At 48.9% G+C, this 20,673-nt stretch overlaps 1 protein-coding gene across 1 annotated transcript in view; it reads right to left on the bottom strand.

The window, feature by feature from the left end:
- otogl (otogelin-like) overlaps positions 1-20,673 on the bottom strand; it is a 237,127-nt gene that overhangs the window by 126,068 nt on the left and 90,386 nt on the right. The window contains exons 25-27 of the mRNA XM_086009727.1: positions 17,729-17,845; positions 6,557-6,713; positions 247-273 (exon numbers count right to left, since the gene is read on the bottom strand). Of these exons, the coding sequence (XP_085865853.1) occupies positions 247-273; positions 6,557-6,713; positions 17,729-17,845 (301 nt within the window). The remainder of the gene's footprint in view (positions 1-246; positions 274-6,556; positions 6,714-17,728; positions 17,846-20,673) is intronic.

The following is a 20,673-nucleotide window of genomic DNA, read 5'->3' as shown; positions in this document are numbered from 1 at the left end:
TAGCATAGTAAAACCTCCCAAGATGTTACACAGAGGCAAAAAGAGACACCGAGTAGTGTCGAGGGAAGAATGTCACAGGAACCAAGTGTGACACTTACTGGAAGTGGCTGCTATATGCAAGACTTCTGATAACACACTCACACAAATATACATGCATGTAACAGCAAATAAATTTATACTTTTCACTGAAATTTGAAAAATAAAGTTCCTAATTGTATTTAAATAGAAGCATAAAACAGTACATACCTCGATTGTAATATTCACAGTCAAAAGCTGAAAGATGTCAAGAATGAATAGTAAGTAAAAAAAAAATCAAAACATAAATGCTGCAGTTAAATGTTTATTTCTCTTTAAATCAACCTGTCTCTTTTGTTTTTGTGTTTAAGTTAAAGATCAACATGTCCTATTTTAAATATGAATTCTATTAAAGATTAATATTACTCCAATCTATTTACAGTAGCTTTCATAGAATCATAGAAATTTACAGCACAGAAGGAGGCCATTCGGCCCATCTTGTCCGAGTCCCACTTTCCAGTACTTTGTCCGTAGCCTTGTAGGCTACAGCACTTTAAGTGCATATCTAAGTACTTTTTAAATGTGATGAGGGTTTCTGCCTCTACCACCCTTTCAGGCAGTGAGTTCCACACCCCCACCACCCTCTGGGTGAAAACATTTTTCCTCAACTCCCCTCTAAACCTCCTACCATTTACTTTCAATCTATGCCCCCTGGTTATCGACCCCTCTGCTAAGAGAAATAGGGCTAGATTTTCAGTTGCTTGCGCCAGCAGTTAGCGCCTTAAGAGAAGTGATTTTCGGGCGCTATGCGTGTAGCGCCCGGGCGCAGCGCAGTTTGCGCCCCGCCCCAAATTAAGTTGCCCGTTAGCGCCGGCGCAAAGTTTAGCGGCCGCCCGGATGCGCGCGCAGAAAATGACGTCACATCCTCGTGCAACGCCCTTTGGCCGCCCCGAATACAAACTTCAGTCGGACCGCCCGATTGTGCGGCTGGCGTCCAGTGCGTTTGTAAAATGGAACGCAACACACCCTGGGGAGCGCAAATTAAAGGGCCCTCCTCCTGCACTATAATGGAAGGAACCAGTGTGTTCTGAATGGTGTATTTATGTCCTCCTCCTCCTCCTCCTCCTCCTCCTCCCCCTCCTCCTCCTCCTCATCATCATCATCATCATCCTGTTTTCCCCCCCCCAGACTCTGCCTTTGAAACAAACACATGCACCCTTCCCCTTTAAGAGCTCACTGGCACCAGAGTGTCTGCCGTGCGCTGCGCCCGAGCTCGGGTGTTGCGCTCTGCACCGCCGGCTTAGCGCCTAAAGATAGTAGTGGAACGCCTCTTTTAGCGCTCCACCAACCTCTTAGGGCGAAGCCACTGAATTTCCGGCAACGGGGCGCTACTTTGGGGCGGGCGCTAACTTCGGGCGGGCGCTAAGGTTAGCGCCCCAAAACTGTCTATACTGAAAATCTAGGCCAAAGGTCCTTCCTATCCACTCTATCTAGGCCTCTCAATTTTATACACCTCAATCAAGTCTTCCCTCAGCCTCCTCTGTTCCAAAGAAAACAACCCCAGCCTATCCAATCTTTCCTCATAGCTAAAATTCCCCAGCCCAGGCAACATCCTCGTAAATCTCCTCTGCACCCTCTCTAGTTCAGTCACATCCTTCCTGTAATGTGGTGACCAGAACTGCACGCAGTATTCTAGCTGCGGCCTAACTAGTGTTTTATACAGTTCAAGCATAACCTCCCTACTCTGGTATTTTATGCCTCGGCTAATAAAGGCAAGCATCCCATAAGTCTTCTTAACCACCTAATCTACCTGTCCTGCTACCTTCAGGGATCTGTGGACATGCACTCCAAGGTCCTTCAGATCCTCCTCACTTCTCAGTGTCCTGCCATTTATTGTGTATTCCCTTGTTTTGTTAGCCCTCTCCAAATGCATTACCTCACACTTCTCCAGATTGAATTCCATTTGCCACTGTTCTGCCCACCTGATCAGTCCATTGATATCTTCCTGCAGTCATAAAGTCATAGGCCTAAAAATTCGGTTGCTTTCCGCCTCCCGTTAGCGCCCTGCACAACGCAACAAGCGCCCGGGCGGGCCGCCACCATCGCCTCCTGTGAAATTCAGCGGGAGGTTAGCGGCGGTGGTAGCCATTAGCGCCCCGCAGCACTGCGCTGCCGGCAATGACGTCATCACCGTGTGCAGCGCCCTGCTCGCGCCCCGGCCACAATCTTCGGTAGCACCCCCTGACTTACCGCCGGATGCTATGTGCAACGGGGTCAGGGGGGCCTACCTGCGGCCGGGGCAGCGCTAATTAAAGGGAAGGTGCCAAGCGGCCATTTTTGTTGCTGGCCGCCTGTTAGCACCTGCCCCCTCTGCCGTCCCTGGCCTCCTCTGAAGCCCCCGCGCGGAGTGCCGGCTGCGCTCCGTGAGCCCGGCACTTCTCTTGAGTGCCGGGCTCTTTTGCCGGCACTCCGATCCCTGGTGGCCCAGCTGGGCCCCGGGTCGCGCTGCGCAAGGTCCCTTCCCTTTAAGAAGGGGAGGAAGGTCTGCAGTACCGCGGCACGATGTGCCATGATATTCACTCGCAGCGCCCCAAGAAGGAGGCGGGGTGCTTCCAGTAGCACCTCGCTTACCTCTTGGGGCGATACCGATGAATTTCGGCCGAGGGGGCACTAATTTTTTGGGGGCGCTACAAGACCCAATTTTTCCCCCATAGAGTCATAACAGCACAGGAGGCCGCCACTCGGCCCATCGAGTCTGTGCCGGCTCTCTGTAGAGCAATCCAGTCAGTCACATTCCCCTGCTCTATCCCCGTAGCCCTGCAAGTTTATTTCCCTCAAGTGCCTATCCAGTCTCCCCTTGAAAACATTGAGGCCTAGAAATTCAGTGGGCTTTGCGCCCAGTTACCGCCCAAATAGGGTTTCTGCGCCAGTGTAAGAGGGTGCGCTGATATTCAGCGCTGCGGTAATGGCGGCGGTAGCCGGTAGCGCCGACACCGATGACGTCATCGGTGTGCGCAGTGCCCCGGTTCCGCCCCGCTTCCGGCCCAAACCCCATATTTAGTTGCGGCCGCCTCTTCTGCAGCGGCCGCAAACAGCGCTGGAAAAACGGGGCCGTACTGCTGCGCTACTGGGGCGCTTTAAGGTGGAGGTGTGGCCTGCCGCTTTTTCGGCGGCCGCCTGCCCGCACCTCCTTCCCCGGCCTCCTCCACCGCCCCCCCCCGCGGCATTGCCGGCTGCTTTCCGCGAGCCCGGCACTTCTCCGTGGTGCCGGGCTCATTTGCCGGCACAATCCAGCGGCGATCTCGCTGTTGCAGGCACCTCCCCCTTAAGAGAAGGAGGAGGCCTGCAGTACCGCAGCCTGCCGCTCCGCAGCGGGTGGCGCTGCGGCACCTAGCGCGCCGATATTCAGTTTCAGCGCCCCAAGCGGGGGCGCCAAAACCCTTGAATAGCGGCCGCCTTCGAGTTGGGGCGCTGAAACTGAATTTCCGGCGGGCGCAAGTGGCTCCGCGCGCAGCGCTAACTTTTGGGTGTTAGCCTGCTGGCGGGCCTTAACTGAATTTCTAGGCCTGAGTGTTTCTGCTTCCACCACTTCCGTCGGCAGCGAGTTCCAGGTCTTCACCACTCGCTGCGTAAAAAAGTTTTTCCTCACATCCCCCCTGTATCTCTTGCCCAAAACCTTAAATCTGTGTCTCCTAGTCCTTGTACCATTAACTAGTGGGAACAGCAGTCTGCAGCTTTCTTCTTCATTATCAACCACACGGCCAATTTTTGCATCATCTGCAAACTTTTTATTCATACTTCCTACATTCAAGTCCAAATCATTGATATATACCACAAAAAACAAAGGACCCAGTATGGAGCCCTGCGGAACCCCACTGGAAACAGTCTTCCAGTCACAAAAAAACCCTTCGACCATTACCCTTTGGTTCCTGCTTCAATTTTCCTGAGCCAAGTTTGGATCCAACTTGCCCTTTTGCCTTGGATTCCATGGGCTTTTACTTTCGTGACCAGTCTGCCATGCGGGACCTTATCAAATGCCTTGCTAAAATTCATATAGACTACATGTGATATACTTGAACAAATTAGTATTGAGAGGGAGGAGGTACTAGCAGTTTTAGCGGGCTTAAAAGTGGATAAATCCCCAGGCCCTGAGGAGATGTATCCCAGGCTGCTGTGTGAGGCAAGGGAGGAGATTGCAGGGGCTCTGACACAAATTTTCAGAACCTCTCTGGCCACAGGGAAGTGCCAGAGGACTGGAGAATAGCTAATGTAGTGCCATTATTGAAGAAGGGTAGTAGGGATAAACCAGGGAATTACAGGCCAGTGAGCCTAACATCAGTGGTAGGGAAATTATTGGAAAAAATTCTGAGTGACAGAATTAGTCTCCACTTGGAGAGGCAAGGATTAATCAAGGATAGTCAGCATGGCTTTGTCAGGGGGAGATCATGTCTAACCAATTTGATTGAATTTTTCAAGGGGGTGACTAGGTGTGTGGATGAGGGTAGTGCAGTTGATGTAGTCTACATGGACTTCAGTAAGGCTTTTGATAAAGACCCGCATGGGAGACTGGTCAAGAAGGTAAGAGCCCATGGGATCCAGGGCAATTTGGCTTAGTGGCAGGAGGCAGAGGGTGATGGTCGAAGGTTGTTTTTGTGACTGGAAGCCTGTGTCCAGTGGTGTACCACAGGGATCGGTGCTGGGTCCTTTGCTGTTTGTAGTGTACATTAATGATTTAGATATGAATGTAGGAGGTATGATTAGTAAGTTCGCAGATGACACGAAAATTGGTGGAGTGGTAAATAGCGAGGAGGGAAGCCTCAGGCTACAGGATGATATAGACGGGTTGGTTAGATGGGTAGAACAGTGGCAAATGGAATTTAACCCTGAAAAGTGTGAGGTGATGCATTTTGGGAGGACTAACAAGGCAAGGGAATATACAATGAATGGTAGGACCCTAGGAAGGACAGAGGATCAGAGGGACCTTGGTGTGCATGTACATAGATCCCTGAAGGCAGCAGGACAAGTAGATAAGGTGGTTAAAAAGGCATATGGGATACTTGCCTTCATTAGCTGAGGCATAGAATATAAGAGCAGGGAGGTTATGATGGAGCTGTACAAAACGCTAGTTAGGCCACAGCTGGAAAACTGTGTGCAGTTCTGGTTGCTACACTAAAGGAAGGATGTGATTGTATTGGAGAGGGTGCAGAGGAGATTCACCTGGATGTTACCTGGGCTGGAGCACTTCAGCTATGAAGAGAAACTGCACAGGCTGGGGTTGTTTTCCTTAGAGCAGAGAAGGCTGAGGGGGGACCTGATTGAGGTGTACAAAATTATGAGGGGCATAGATAGGGTAGATAGAAAGGAACTTTTCCCCTTAGTAGAGGGGTCAATACCCAGGGGGCATAGTTTCAAGGTAAGGGGCAGGAGGTTTAGAGGGGATTTGAGGAAAATCTTTTTCACCCAGAGGGTGGTTGGAATCTGGAACTCACTGCCTGAAAGGGTGGTAGAGGCAGGAACCCTCACAGCATTCAAGAAGCATTTAGATGAGCACTTGAAATGCCATAGCATACAAGGCTACGGACCAAGTGCTGGAAAATGGGATTCGAATAGACAGGGCTTGATGGCCGGTGCGGACACAATGGGCCGAAGGGCCTCTTTCTGTGCTGTATAACTCTATGACCGTATGACTATCAAACTCACTACCCTCATTGACCCTCCTTGTTACCTCCTCAAAAAATTCAATCAAGCTAGTCAGACACGATCTTCCCTTAACAAATCCATGCTGACTGTTCCAGATTAATCCGTGTCTTTCTTTATATCGTAAGTCAAGGGCACAGGTTTCTGGTCCACTTTAATTAAAGCAAGTGCCATGCAACAATTTCCAATCATGCACTCACTGATTTTACATTGAATTTTATGATGAATGACTTTAAAAAAATAAAGCGCACAAATAAATTTATGAATTCAATTAATTGAAAGTGTTGGAAGTAGAAATGAATGTATCTGAAGAATTGCTGCAGACTAACTTGATTGCCATACATTATTTTGCACACTAATGCTTTCCCTACAGGACATGCTGGCTGAATTCCTGCCCTTCTAATTGATGCAGCTCCTGTTCCTCCCATATCAAGAGAAATCTTCACTCACTCTCCCAACCCCAGGAATAAAAAAAACACACAGGTAAGTACATTACCTCCCAAAAAATAACTTGTATAATATCACTGTCATTCCAATCAGCCTTACCCTATTTATTGAGGTGAGGATCATATTTTTTAACAACAAACTAATCAACATTATTCTCATGCTGGCAATAACCCAATAAAATGGGTGACTGCTGGATAAAATGATGCCGATCAGGCAACCATTTAATAGGTTTTAAATTCAGTACTGTCTTCTACTTATGAAATGCTATATATTTGACGACTGTGTCTTCTGTTATACTGCAACATTTTGAGGCACATTTTCTCTGTGTATCATTACTGGTGTGCCATATCTAAAGTAAAGTATTTTTTAAAAATACTGTATATCTGATGATACTCACGACAAACACTGGGTGATCTCCAATTGATTGACACTCCTGTCTGACAGCACTTGTGCGCATAAGCTGCAACACTGGTACAGAAACATTCGCAGTCCCCACCGCGGTTGCAGTTACATGTGTCTGTAAGACAATTCTTGTAAAACCAGGTAACGTCGACCTGGAGAAAACCAGAAACCTTCATTATTTTCACAAACAACAAACATAGTTAATGGCAATTGATATCTTGTGCCAGTATTAGAGTCAGAGTGAACACTGTATATAATATATTTTATCATAATAAGTATCAGCCAATTCCTTGACACAGTACAGAAGCCCAAAGTGTGGCTCTTTCTTCAAGTCCTTTAAACACAGCTAAGACCCAGAATACAGTTAAAAAAATATTACATCCACTTTATTGGTTTCATTTGTATTTACTATATGGGGAAAATATTTTTCTAAGATCACAGAACTATTTATATGGCACAACACTGCCATCTAGAGGATGTTGGATGACATCATTATTTTACCAAGTCAAAATATCTTAAACATCATTTTACATAGATACATAGAAGATAGGAGCAGGAGTAAGCCATTCGGCCCTTCGAGCCTGCTCCGCCATTCAATGAGATCATGGCTGATCATCCAAATTCAGTACCCGGTCCCTGCCTTCTCCCCATATCCCTTGATCCCTTTAGCCTTAAGAAATATATCCAACTCTTTCTTGAATATACTTAATGAACTGGCCTCCACCGCCCTCTGTGGCAGAGAATTCCACAGGTTCACCATTCTCTGGGAGAAGAAATTCCTCCTCATTTCAGTCCTAAATGGCTTACCCCTTATCCTTAGACTATGACCCCTGGTTCTGGACTCCCCGGCCATCAGAAACATCCTTCCTGCATCTAGTCTGTCCAGGCCTGACAGAATTTTATAGGTTTCGATGAGATCCCCTCTCAATCTTCTAAACTCCAGTGAGTATAAGCCCAATCGACACAATCTCTCCTCATACGTCATTCCTGCCATCCCAGGTATCAGCCTGGTGAATCTTCGCTGCACTCCTTCCATGGCAAGAACATCCTTCCTCAGGTAAGGCGACCAAAACTACACACAATACTCAAGGTGTGGTCTCACCAAGGCCCTGTACAACTGCAGCAAGACATCCTTGTTCTTGTACTCGAACCCTCTTGCTACGAAGGCCAACATACCATTTGCCTTCTTAACCGCCTGCTGCACCTGCACGCTTACCTTCAGCGACTGGTGTACAAGAACACTCAGGTCTCTTTGCACTTCCCCTTCTCCCAATCTATTACCATTCAAATAATAATCTGCCTTCCTATTTTTGCCACCAAAGTGGATAACCTCACATTTATCCACATTATAGTGCATTTGCCATGTTTCTGCCCAATCACCCAACCTGTCCAAATCGTGCTGGAGTTTCACGACATCCTCCTCACAGCATACCCTCCCCCCCAGCTTTGTGTCGTCTGCAAATTTGGAGATATTACATCCAATTCCCTCGTCCAGATCATTAATATATATTGTGAACAGCTGGGGTCCTAGGACCGATCCTTGCGGTACCCCACTAGTCACTGCCTGCCACTCGGAAAACGACCCGTTTATTCCAACTCCTTGCTTTCTGTCCGCCAACCAGTTCTCTATCCAAGTCAATACCTTGCCCCCAATCCCATGTGCCTTAATTTTGCACGATAATCTCTTATGCGGGACCTTATCGAAAGCCTTCTGAAAGTCCAAATACACCACATCCACTGGTTCTCCCTTATCTACTTTACCAGTTACATCCTCCAAAAATTCCAGTAGATTAGTCAAGCATGATTTACCTTTTGTAAATCCATGTTGACTTTGTCCGATCCAGTCACTGCTTTCCAAGTGTTCTGCTATTACATCTTTTATAATGGACTCTAGCATTTTCCCCACTACCGATGTCAAGCTTACCGGTCTATAATTCCCCGCCTTTTCTCTACCACCTTTTTTGAATAGTGGGGTAACATTAGCTACCCGCCAATCCATGGGTACCGTTCCAGAGTCTATCGAGTTCTGGAAGATGACCAGCAATGCATCTACTATTTCTAGGGCCACTTCCTTAAGTACCCTGGGATGTAGATTATCAGGCCCTGGGGATTTATCGGCCTTCAGTCCCATCAATTTTCCTAACACCATTTCCCTACAAATACTGATTTCTTTCAGTTCCACCCTTTCATCAGACCCTATGTTCCCCGGCATCTCTGGGAGGTTATTTGTGTCCTCCTTTGTGAAGACAGAACCAAAATATGTATTTAGTTGGTCTGCCATTTCTTTGTTCCCCATTATAAATTCCCACGATTCTGACTGCAAGGGACCTACGCTTGACTTCACCAATCTTTTTCTCTTCACATATCTATAAAAGCTTTTACAGTCAGTTTTTATGTTCTCTGCAAGCTTACTCTCATATTCTATTTTCCCTTTCTTAATTAATCCCTTTGTCCTCCTTTGTTGACTCCTAAACTGCTCCCAATCCTCAGGATTATTGCTTTTTCTGGCCAATTTATATGCCCTCTCCTTGGACCTTATGCTATCCCTAATTTCCCTTGTTAGCCACAGTTGGGTCACCTTTTTTGTTTTATTTTTATGCCAAACTGGGATGAACAAATTCTGTAGTTCATCCATTCGGTCTTTGAATGTTTGCCATTGCCTATCCACCGTCAACCCTTTGAGTGCCATTCCCCAATCAATCCTACCCAACTCGCTCCTCAGACCATCATAGTTTCCTTTATTTAAATTGAGGACCCTAGTCTCTGAGTCTAGATAGAGTATGTCTAGGAGACATGAGTTCCACCACGGGCAGCTGGGGAATTTAAATTCAAATAATTAAGTAAAATATGGAATCTAGTGTCAGTGATGGTCATCTGGTTCACGAATGTCCTTTAGGGAAGGAAATCTGCTGTCGTTACCCGGTCTGACCTATATGTGACTCCAGACCCCACAGTATAGAGTATATTTAATGCAATATATATGTTACTTTGTCCTATTTAAATAGTAATTATGATAAGATGCTCTGGATATAATGTGGGTTAGAGATCCAGCTGTGGATAAACTTTGTTTTCATTACAGCCCAGGAATGACGGTCCCGGTGCTGTGCTGATGGACGTACAGTGGGGTTAAGCTTCCACCCACCCTTGGCATGACTTCATTCCAAATCCTGGAGATGAGGTCATTTAAGTAACAGGGGCAGGCACCTGTTCCAGTACTAGTACAACGGAGATTTTTAAAAATTCATTCACGGGATATGGACGTCGCTGGGAAGGCCAGCATTTATTGCCCATCCCGAATTGCCCTCGAGAAGGTGGTGGTGAGCCGCCTTCTTGAATACAACTGAGTGACTTGCTAGGCCATTTCAGAGGGCAGTTAAGAGTCAACCACATTACTGTGGGGTCTGGAGTCACATATAGGCCAGACCGGGTAACGTCAGCAGATTTCCTTCCCTAAAGGACATTAGTGAACCAGATGACCATCACTGACACTAGATTCCATATTTTACTTAATTATTTGAATTAAAATTCCCCAGCTGCCCGTGGTGGAACTCGTGTCTCCTGATCATTAGTCCAGGCCTCTGGATTACCAGTCCAGTTACATAACCACTATGCTACCGTACCCACCCTGCGGACCTGGCAGAAATTCCAAGCGCCACCTTGCTTCCCCATCAGCAAAGGTGCAGGCCAGTCTAGCTCTAGTTTCAAAATTGGTAAATGATATCTCTTAGATCAATTATCATTCAGGTACAGTATGGTGGGGCCCACTTACAGTCCTTATACGGTAATTACGTCTGGTTCCTGCAGATAATCCTACCACCAGCCATATACAGGAAAATCTCGTTTAAACGGCACCTAAATATCCGGAATCCTCTATTAACCGGCAAAATTCTCGCTCCGAAAACAACACCTCAATAACCGGCAATGATGCCGAGTCCGAGTCTCCCGCGGTGGCCGAGTTAGTCAGTGGGGGTAGTTCTCCAAACTGCCACTACTCAGCCTCTTGGCGCTATCGGAAGTCGGAACACCTCAAAAACCCTGCATCAGGAGTCTGACTCTCCCACGCTACCAGTAGTCTCTTCTGATCCACCATTTTACAGGGGTACAGTACTGTGTGTCTCCCACGCTGCTGGTACTCATTGGATTGCATTATGGAAATCCCAAAAGTTGGTCCAAGCAAAAGGAAGAGGGTGGTGTTAACTTTAAAATAGAAAATCGATATATGCCAACGACTAGAAAGGGGAGAGAAGCGTATCAACATTATGAATGAATTCAAAATCGGTTCGTCAACAATCTACGACATCAAATCGCAGAAGGATAAGCTGCTCAAGTTTTATTCAAGCTCGGAGACATCTAAGCTTGAAGAGCTGGATACCGTGCTTTATGAGTGGTTTTCTCTTAAGCATTCAGAGGGTGTTCCGATTTCCGGACCCATGCTAATCGAAAAAGCGAAGGATTTCTACGCAAAGATGGAGCTCACTGACAAGTGTGCTTTCTCTGACGGATGGCTAACGTGCTTCAAGGTACGGCATGGGATACGACGACTTGATATTTCCGGGGAGAAGAAATCAGCTGATCACGACGCCACAGAAGAATACTGCGATTATTTCAATCGGATTGTGCAGCAACATGATTTGTCGCCAGCACAGCTATACAATGCCGATGAAACTGGCTTATTTTGGAGGCTTTTGCCAGAATCAACGCTTGCTGGGGCTAGTAAGGCTAATGCTTCAGGTTACAAGAAAAATAAAGATCATGTAACCGTGCTAACATGTGCGAACGCTGCTGGATCACACCGGGTTAAACTTCTCATCATTGGGAAGTATAAAAATCCCCGTGCATTTAAGAATGTGAGGCACTTACCTGTTGAGTACAAAGCTCAAAGAAATGCTTGGATGGATAAGGAAATCTTTTCAAATTGGTTCCATCATATTTTTGTTCCATCTGTGAGGGAACATTTCGGTAGAATAGGGAAACCTGAAGATAGCAAATGCATTTTATTGCTTGAAATTGTAGAGCCCATCCGCATGAATCCGAGTTGGTATCTGGAAATATTTTCACCATTTATTTGCCACCAAATGTAACTTCTCTCATACAACCCATGGACCAGGGTGTTATCCAAAATCTCAAGTGTTGTTACAAGAAAGACTTCCTACGTAAACTGATAAGCCAAGATGAAAATACAGGTATTCACGCATTTCAGAAGGAATACAATCTTAAAGATGCTGGTGGAGAAATTCGGTTGGTAGCGCCAGCGATTAGCACCTAAAGAGGCCGAGAAGTGGGGCGTTAGCCAATTTTCGGCCGGGCGCCTCCTGCCATATTGAGTGGGTTTTAGCGCCGGTGCTAAATCTTAGCGCCCGCTCGCGGGCGCAGGCAGATCATGACGTCATTTCAGTGTGCAACGCCTTTTTGGCGCCCCGGACTGGAAATTCAGTGGTGCGCCCCTTCGTTCCGCCTGGCGCTAATAAGGACAGCTTACTGGAACGTTTCCCAGTCGCTCTCGAGCTTAGGGGGGTGCTCTTTAAAGGGGACTGCACTGGTATAAAAGCAGCATCAATTTTGGGAGCACAACTTCTTTGAGATTTTCACAGAGTTGCACTCTGAGAGCCATATCACTAGTGACCCAGCGCTGCCAGAGGACCTTCAGCCTTCAGACCATCACCCTGCTGCTGGTGAGCGTTTACACCCTGTATAATTTCTTGTTATCTATTATTATGGGGGCTGCTTTGGAGGGGAATGTCCTGCTGCTCGACCATCTGGAAAGGGCACAGAGACAGAGGGAGAGAGGGCCAGGAATGGCCAGACGGAGGAGGGCCAACAGACGTCGCCACACCAGGCCTTGCGCTGCCAGGGTATTCAGGCAGCAGTTCTCTTACCTCAACATGTCGGAGGAGCAGTGTCTTAGGAGACTGCAATTCAGAAAGGAGGTGGTGACTGAGCTGTGCCACCTGCTTCAGGCAGATCTTCAGCCGCAGATAAGGTGCAGGACCTCTCTGTCGGTGGCTGTCAAGATTACAGTAGCACTGAATTTCTATGCGACCGGCTCCTTTCAGGCAGCAACTGGGGACATTGCCAACATCTCCCAGTTTGCGGTGCATAGCTGCATCCAGCAAGTAACAGATGACCTGTTTAAAAGGCGGCGGCAGTACATCTCCTTCACTGCGACACCGGAGAAGCAGCAGGAGCGCGCAGAGGGCTTCGCGGCAATAGCGGACTTCCCCATGGTGCAGGGCGCCATTGACTGCATGCACATGGCTTTGCGGGCACCTGTACAGAATCCTGAGGAGTTCCGCAACTGCAAGGGGTTCCACTCCTTGAATGTGCAGCTGGTCTGTGACCACCGGCAGCTGATCCTGGCGGTCAATGCACAGTTCCCAGGCAGCAGCCACGACGCATTCATCCTGCGCCAGACTTCAGTCGCTGACCTTTGAGGTCCCGGCTCACCCAGCAGGCTGGCTTCTCGGTGACAAGGGCTATCCTCTGTGCCCATGGCTGATGACCCCGCTCCGTTCGCCCAGCACCCCTGCAGAAGAGCACTACAACGTCAGCCATCAGGCGACGAGGAACATTGTGGAGCACACAATCGGCGTGCTGAAGCAGCGGTTCCGCTGTTTGGACCATTCGGGAGGCGCCTTGCAGTACTCACCAGAGCGAGTCTCCCACTTTGTCGTTGTCTGCTGCATGCTCCATGACCTCGCCACCCTGCGCACCCAGCCAATGCCAGCAGACATTGAAGGACCAGCAGAGGAGGAGGAGCAGGAGGAGGAGGAGGAGGAGGAGGACCAAGACGGGAGGGTCCCAGAAACTGGAAGGGCCGTCCGTCAGAGGCTGATAAGGAGTCGGTTCTAGGTCCCTCTCACGGAATGCTTGGTGCCAATCGAAGACCAGGAATGGAACCATTCGGATAACCCAAAGCCGATGAAGGCTAGTATGAATGTAAATAGCAGACATGGCCAATGTCAATAAAATAATTTGTTTATTTTGAAAACTGTGCTTCCTTCCAACATGACAAAGCAATGGCACCAGAAGGCTTAACTAACAAACTAACACATAAGTGTGTCGCACACCCGGGAGACTATCCAAAACATTACTAACATTCAGGCCAAGTGTGTCGCACACCCGGGAGACTATCCAAAACATTACTAACATTCAGACCAGCATCCACGGCCTTGATTTCTAGAAATAAGACATCTCAGCAGCACCTTCTACTCTTTCCCCTTTGATGGTGATCTACTTCTCTTGCGAGAACGGCCCCTTCCCTCCCTGCAGCTCCTCCGTAATGGGACCCCAGTGGCTGCATGAAGGCTGGGGGACGCCTGCTGACTGTCCGAAAGTGCAGATGCCCCTGAGGGACGGCCTGGACGGACTCTGGGCTTGGAGGGCCCGGATGCTGACTGCTCCAACTGGGCATGGGTGGAAGCAGTCTGTCCTGCAGGTGATGGCAGCTGCAGTGGAGACGTGCCAGCGGTGGCATCAGGAATGCTGTCATCCTGAGAGCGGACACCTGCTCCGTGGTCAGCCGACACACTGGCACTCTGACGGGGCAGCACCGCAGCATGCGAACCAATCGGCTGGTCCACAGATTGCTGGCCTGCTGTGGTGCTGCAAGGGCCCCGGGTAATCCTGCCTGCTCCATCAAGGGTGGCAGCAGTCAGTGCTTGCATGGCCTCAATCTGCCTCTGCATGAGGCCAGCGAGTGACTGCGTGGCAGCACTCAGCACTTGCGTGGCAGGTGCCAGTGCTTCGGTGAAGCCCTGGACAGTCCTTTCCAGTGATGTACCGAAGCCCTGGACAGTCCTTTCCAGTGATGCCCCGAAGCCCTGGGCACTCCTTTCCTGTGCTGCCCCGAAGCCCTGGGCACTCCTTTCCTGTGCTGCCCTGAAGCCCTGGGCACTCCTTTCCTGTGCTGCCCCGAAGTCTTGTACACTCCTCGCCTGTGCTGCCCCGAAGTCTTGCACACTCCTTGCCAGTGTCTCGATGGATTCAGGCATCCTTGCCACTGCAGCCATCAGCTCAGTGTGCCTGAGTCGAGCCTGGGTGCTCATTTCTGCGAGGGAACGCACCTCTTCTGCGCTCTGTGCAGCAGTCATCGTGGCCTGACTCGCCCTCCGGGGAGACGGCTCCCGAGCTTCCCTACCCCTCTTGCGTTGCTGGAGCCCGCTGGTTCCTGCAACTGGTTCCTCCTCAGAGCCATCCCCCCCGCTCCCCTCCAGGGAAGCACTATCCCCAGTCTGCAGATGGGCTGGCTCGCCTGAGGGCGGTACGGATGGTCCGGCTTCCTCCTGCTCGTCGCCTCCGGAGTCAGTGTCCCTGGCAGCTTGATGGCCCGGCTCCCGAGCTGGTGATGCAGCATCTGAAAGCAGGGAGGTTGAAGAGTGGCTTTAGCGAAAGGACAGGGTGGCAGCAAGGGATGCAAGAGTGCTGCAATGCTCTGACATGGGTCCAGAGTGGAAAAGCATGCTGGTGGGGGGAACAAGTGGAAGGAGACTGTTCAAAAAGGTGATGACCTTACCATCGCTGTGCACAATGGGGTCAGCAGCTCCAGTGGTGACAGGACCACTCATCCGGCCTCCAACAATCTGGTGGACTCTTTCCTCCAGGTCTGTCAGTGTCTGCAGCTGAGGAGGGCCTCCTCCGGTATGAATCTGTTCCCTCCAGTTCCTGGCCAGCTTGGCCTGCAGGAGAAAGGACGGGAAGTGATTAAACATGCTGCCCTGAGTTGTCATCTCATGCCCCCCATGGTGGAACAGCCCTTACAGTATGCCCTGAGTTGTAATCTCATGCCCCCCATGATAGATCAGCCCTTACAGTATGCCCTGAGTTGTCATCTCATGCCCCCCATGGTGGAACAGCCCTTACAGTATGCCCTGAGTTGTCATCTCATGCCCCCCCCATGGTGGAACAGCCCTTACAGCATGCCCTGAGTTGAATGTGCGTGTGCGTTCCCAGAAAGGGCCATGGGTGCTGGCTGACAGATGGCCATTGGGGCATTGCGCACCCTCTGGCCACAAAGTCAGGTGCAGGTGGAGGGATGAAGAAGATTGCCAACAAGCCACTCACCCTAACGACCCGAGTGAGATCGTTGAACTTCTTCCTGCATTGCACAGGAGTCCTGGGCGCCACGCTACTGGATTTGACTATTTGCGAAACTTCCCTCCAAGCTCTGCGGTACTCGTTCTGATGAGGCCTCCTGCCATTGTCAGGGTACAGCACTGCTCGCCGGCGCTCCACTGCGCCAACCAAAGCATCCAATGCCCCATCGGTAAAGCGCTCCGCTCTCTGCCTCACCCTCTCCAACTGGTCAAAGTTTGTAACGCCACAGAATGCACAGCACCGATTTTGAGGCCTACAGGGTGATGAGTGTGGCTGCTGATCCTAAATAACCCGCCCCTTTAAGAGCTGACCAGCGCCAGCATGTCTCGTGGTCATCAATTATTGACAACACCTGCGCTGCGCCCGGCCGCCCAGATATTGAGTAGCGCCGCCAGGTTAGCGCCTTAGGAGTCCCGTGCAGCGCCTGATTTTATGCCGCAATCACCTTTAGGGGCGATGCAACCCAATATCGCTCGAGGTGGCGATAAGTTGCGCCTGGTGATACAATTTGCGCACCAATTCTAGCGCCCCAAGCGGGGCTATACCCAATTTCACCCCCGCCATCTTTAATGTTGCATGTTCCTGGAACTTGGTGAAAGGTCACACTTTGAGACAAGCCTGGCGCAAATTGTGGCCTTCTGTAGTGTTTGCTGAAGGTTCTTCTTCAGAGAAGGAATTTCATGGGTTCAATGTTCATCCCAAGAGGACTACAGTAATGGAAATAGCTGGCATGGTGAAAAATGTAGGTCCAGCAAACCCTCTACGTCACCTCAGTGAACGTGATATTGAGCAGTGGGTTGATGCAGATAGAGAAGTTGTTGTTGTGCATATGCTAAGTGATGATGAAATAATGGAGAATGTTTTGAATCCAAAGAAAAGGAAAGTGAGATGGAAAGTGAAGAGGATGACGTTTCTGAAGAGAAGATGATTTCTTGGGCTAAAGCTGCAGAAGATTTTGTTTCAGAAAGCCATTCCTGCTATTCTGCCCAAAAAGTTATGCACCTCCATATTCTGCATTCCACCTTTCTACAAAGAAGGCAAGAGTCCACTAAGCAAGCAGACATCCGGGACATGTTTAGGAAAGCTTCCAAAAGAGTTGAAGCAGTGGAAGTGCCTGAAGAATCTGTTGAAGTGCATGATCCTGATGATCCAGCTGGCATGGATATTCCTGATGAACCAGCTGGCTTGGAATAAGTGTACAGTCAACCACCGTACTTTATACTGTACTGTACAGTCGTTTATAAGTTTTGTTTTACTGTTAAGTAATTAAAGAGTTATGGATTACCCTCAACTGGCAGTACTGTACTTAATCAAGCATCTTTCACCATCCATTTAGCACAACATTCTGTAGGTGAGTACCCAATTACTGTATACTGCACATTTCTTGATTTTTTAATTTTTCTTTGTTAAAAATAGCCTGGGTAGATAACCCTCTCAGTCATCCGGAATTTTTGATAAACTGGCAACACGCCGGTCCCGGACACCAAAGAGTTTCCTGTAGTAGGGAGAACTGATGGGATTTCCAGATTTGCCTACTTTAAAACACACACTCCGCAGAGGAGGCACCAGGTTCTCCACGCTCCCTCCTGGATTGATGAGCTGCCTGTCAGCACTCATTGGGCAGATGAGGCCAGACCACAAAAATGGTTCAGGCCTCACCCTGGTGCCACCTAGCAAGTATAGCGGAGATCTGCTCAGTGCCCGCCCGATTTGCACCAGAGTTGAACATCGCTCCCATATGTTCTGTCTCTGCTATTATTCACTTGTTCTATTATTGTTTAATATGCTTGCTTGGTAGTTAAATCCCAAAATAGGTTGTGGTGTAGTGTTATCCTACTACTTTTGAAGACAAGGAGGAGCCTGTGGAGACTCAGGATAGAGGCAGTAGTTGATGGAACCAAAAAAAAGAATTCTCTGCTTGTTATCCCAAAGTGTGAATTGCACCCAAATATCAGGGCTAGTGAAAAAAGGATGTAAGGAGCTAGTACTCACCTGCAAAGGTAGCACGGAAGCCAAGCCAAATATATCTAGAGTAAAAAAAAAGGGTAAAAGAAAACAAAAATCTTGCACTTACCACATTATGACAAGGAGCAAAAACTTCACTGTACAGAATGGCGCATTCTCTCTTCGCAAATGGCTGCCTGATTAAGTCTGCTTCACATGGCCTGGTGATACCATTTCTACTCACACACTTGAATAAAAGAATAAATCGAGAAAAATATTATTTTTCAAATTATTAACCAGCATCTTAAATAGTTATTTGTTAACTAGCCATTAATTATATTATAATCACTGTAAAATCCTTTCAAGGAAAATCGGGAGAGGTGTATAATGGGGAGCTAGTCTGATATTCCCAGTCTTACACTATTGCCAAAAGTTAAAATTACCCCCACTGGTAGAGAATGGGGTGTTTGGTCACTTTTGGAGCAAACAGAATTTTACTGGAATAATTTTGTGTTGTAAGTAATATTAATCACAGGAATTGTAATCATAACTGTGTTACTAAAAAGGAGCCGAAACCATAGTATTACAGGTTTTTATTACTCTTTTGCACTCAGTGTTTTGCTTTCTTTCTTGCACTGATCTAAGCAAGACAGGAAGGAACTTGTGGTGCAGTTATACTGTCACTTTTACAAGTTGCTATAAATCAAATAGTCAGTGTAACTTTAGAGCCAGGTCCAAATCTGACTGTGGATTCCTGAGCTTGATGCAGCACGGAATATGACTTCAGTGCGGTGGCAAGATGAATTTAAACCATGCGGAGGAAACTCCCAGGCTTACTTAAATGTTTGGAGAAAGAAAGGCATCATTACATTTCATTCACAGTTTCATGGCCAGGAGCACAGCTAAGCTTAACCCCACTGGAACATAATCGAGTACTTTCCCTTAAAGGGCAACACCAATTTCAACATTTCAGAGAGGGCTTAAACAGAATAAAACATAACATTCAAATCGGGAGAAATCAAAGCTAAAATCCTACGCGGTTCCCACCAATTACACAAAGGCAACATGTGTGGGTCCTGGTTTGTAGCAGCCCAGACTAAACATAGCGATGGGCAATTCCAGCCCGACGGGGACACAATCAACTGCCTCCTCTGAGAGGAAAGCCACCACGAGAATTTGAAGAGAGGGCCCACAAAAACTAATTTTCAAATGAAAACTAAAATAACAAAGTAAATCAGAATGCTAAGATTGGGGGAGATCAAACACAAATGCTATGCTGTGCCCATTAGTCACAGAGACAACAATGGATGAGCCCTAATTTTGAAGTAGGCAAATTGTGGGGCTAATTAAGCCTAGCCTCAGGAGGATTCAAACATGTGTCTCCCTAAAATTAAGGAGAGTCTGTCTGGTCCATCCAAGCTTATTTTTGAAACAAAAATTTACAATAGCATGAAAGTCATTGGGGGAGAAATTCGGTGGGCTGCGCCACCAGTTAGCGCCTAAAGAGGGCACTCAGTGGCTTTAGCACCACTGGCCACGCCTCCCGCGACATTTAGCTGGGGCGCTAATGGCGGCGTTAGCCTGTTGCGCTGCGCCACCACCGATGACGTCATCGGTGTGCGCAGCACCCCGCTACCGCCCCGATCGCGATATTTGGCAGCGACCGCCTCTGTAGCGCCGCTCGCTAATCGTGCCTGATTCACGGGGCCTACCTGTGGCGGCAGTGGCGCAAATTAAGGTGGAGGTGGGGGCGGCCATTTTTTTCGGCGGCCGCCTGCCAGCACCTCCGTCCCCGGCCTCCTGTTCTCCCCCCGCGGCATTACCGGCTGTTTCCCGAGAGCCCAGCACTTCTCCTCGGTGCCGGGCTCTTTTGCCGGCACTCGCGATCGGTCATCGCGCTGGTGCAGGCCCCTCCCCCTTAAGAATGGGAGGAAGGCCTGCAGTACCGCAGCGCGCCGTGCCACAGCGTGTGGCGCTGCGGCACGTTGCGCTGCGATATTCAGTTTCAGCGCCCTAAGAGGGACGTGGAGCGCCTCGAGCCTCGCTCCGTGTCCCTCTTGGGGCGCTCAAGCTGAATTTCCGGCGATCGCTGCTGCTCCGATCGCAGCGCAAAATCTGGCGCCCAGGCGAGCTTGGCGCCCCGCTTTCGGCTCCACCCAATTTCTCCCCCATAGAGTCATAATGGCACAGAAGGAGGCCATTCGGCCCATCGAGTCCGTGCCGGCTCTCTGTAGAGCATTCCGGTCAGTCCCATTCCCCCACTCTATCCCCGTGGCCCTCCAAGTTTATTTCCCTCAAGTGCCTATCCAGTCTCCCCTTGAAAACATTGAGTGTCTCCGCTTCCACCACTTCCGTCGGCAGCAAATTCCAGGTCCTCACCACTCGCTGCATAAAAAAGTTTTTCCTCACATCCACCCCTGTATCTCTTGCCCAAAACCTTAAATCTGTGTCCCCTAGTCTTTGTACCATCAACTAGTGGGAACAGCCATTCCCTGTCTAGCCTATCCAAACCCGTCATAATCTTGTACACCTCTATCAAATCACCCCTCAGCCGCCTTTGCTCTAATGAAAACAAATCCAGCTTCTCCAACCTGTCCTTGTAGCTAAGATCCCCCACCCCTGGAACCATTCTGGTAAATCTCCTCTGCACCCTCTCAAGGGCCTTCACATCCTTCCTAAAGTGTGGTGACCAGAACTGGACACAATACTCCAGTTGCGGCCTAACCAGCGCTTTATAAAGGTTCAGCATAACTTCTCTACTTTAGTACTCAATACCTCTATTTATGAATACAATAGCAAAATACTGCGGATGCTGGAAATCTGAAATAACAACAAAAAACGCTGGAAAAACTCAGCAGGCCAGGCAGCATCCGTGGAGAGAGAAACAGAGTTAACGAGCCAGAAATTTGGGTCCCCATGGGTGAGTACGCGCTGGGTACTCACGCGTAGGCCCAACGAAAGTGCCGGTTTCGTGCATGCACTGCGCATGTGCGGGAATTCGGAACTTCCGTTCCCTTAAAGGAAGGGGTTCACAGGTCGAACGCGTGCGCCGGAGAGGCAGCGCGTACGCCTGGA

This window comes from Somniosus microcephalus, chromosome 16 (assembly GCF_052327205.1).
Source record: "Somniosus microcephalus isolate GS21.2 chromosome 16, FLI_Smic_1.0, whole genome shotgun sequence".
In the NCBI taxonomy this organism is placed as follows: domain Eukaryota; kingdom Metazoa; phylum Chordata; class Chondrichthyes; order Squaliformes; family Somniosidae; genus Somniosus; species Somniosus microcephalus.
The sequence above is the reverse complement of the archived record's forward strand: the minus strand, read 5'-3'. Positions and strand labels throughout refer to the sequence as shown.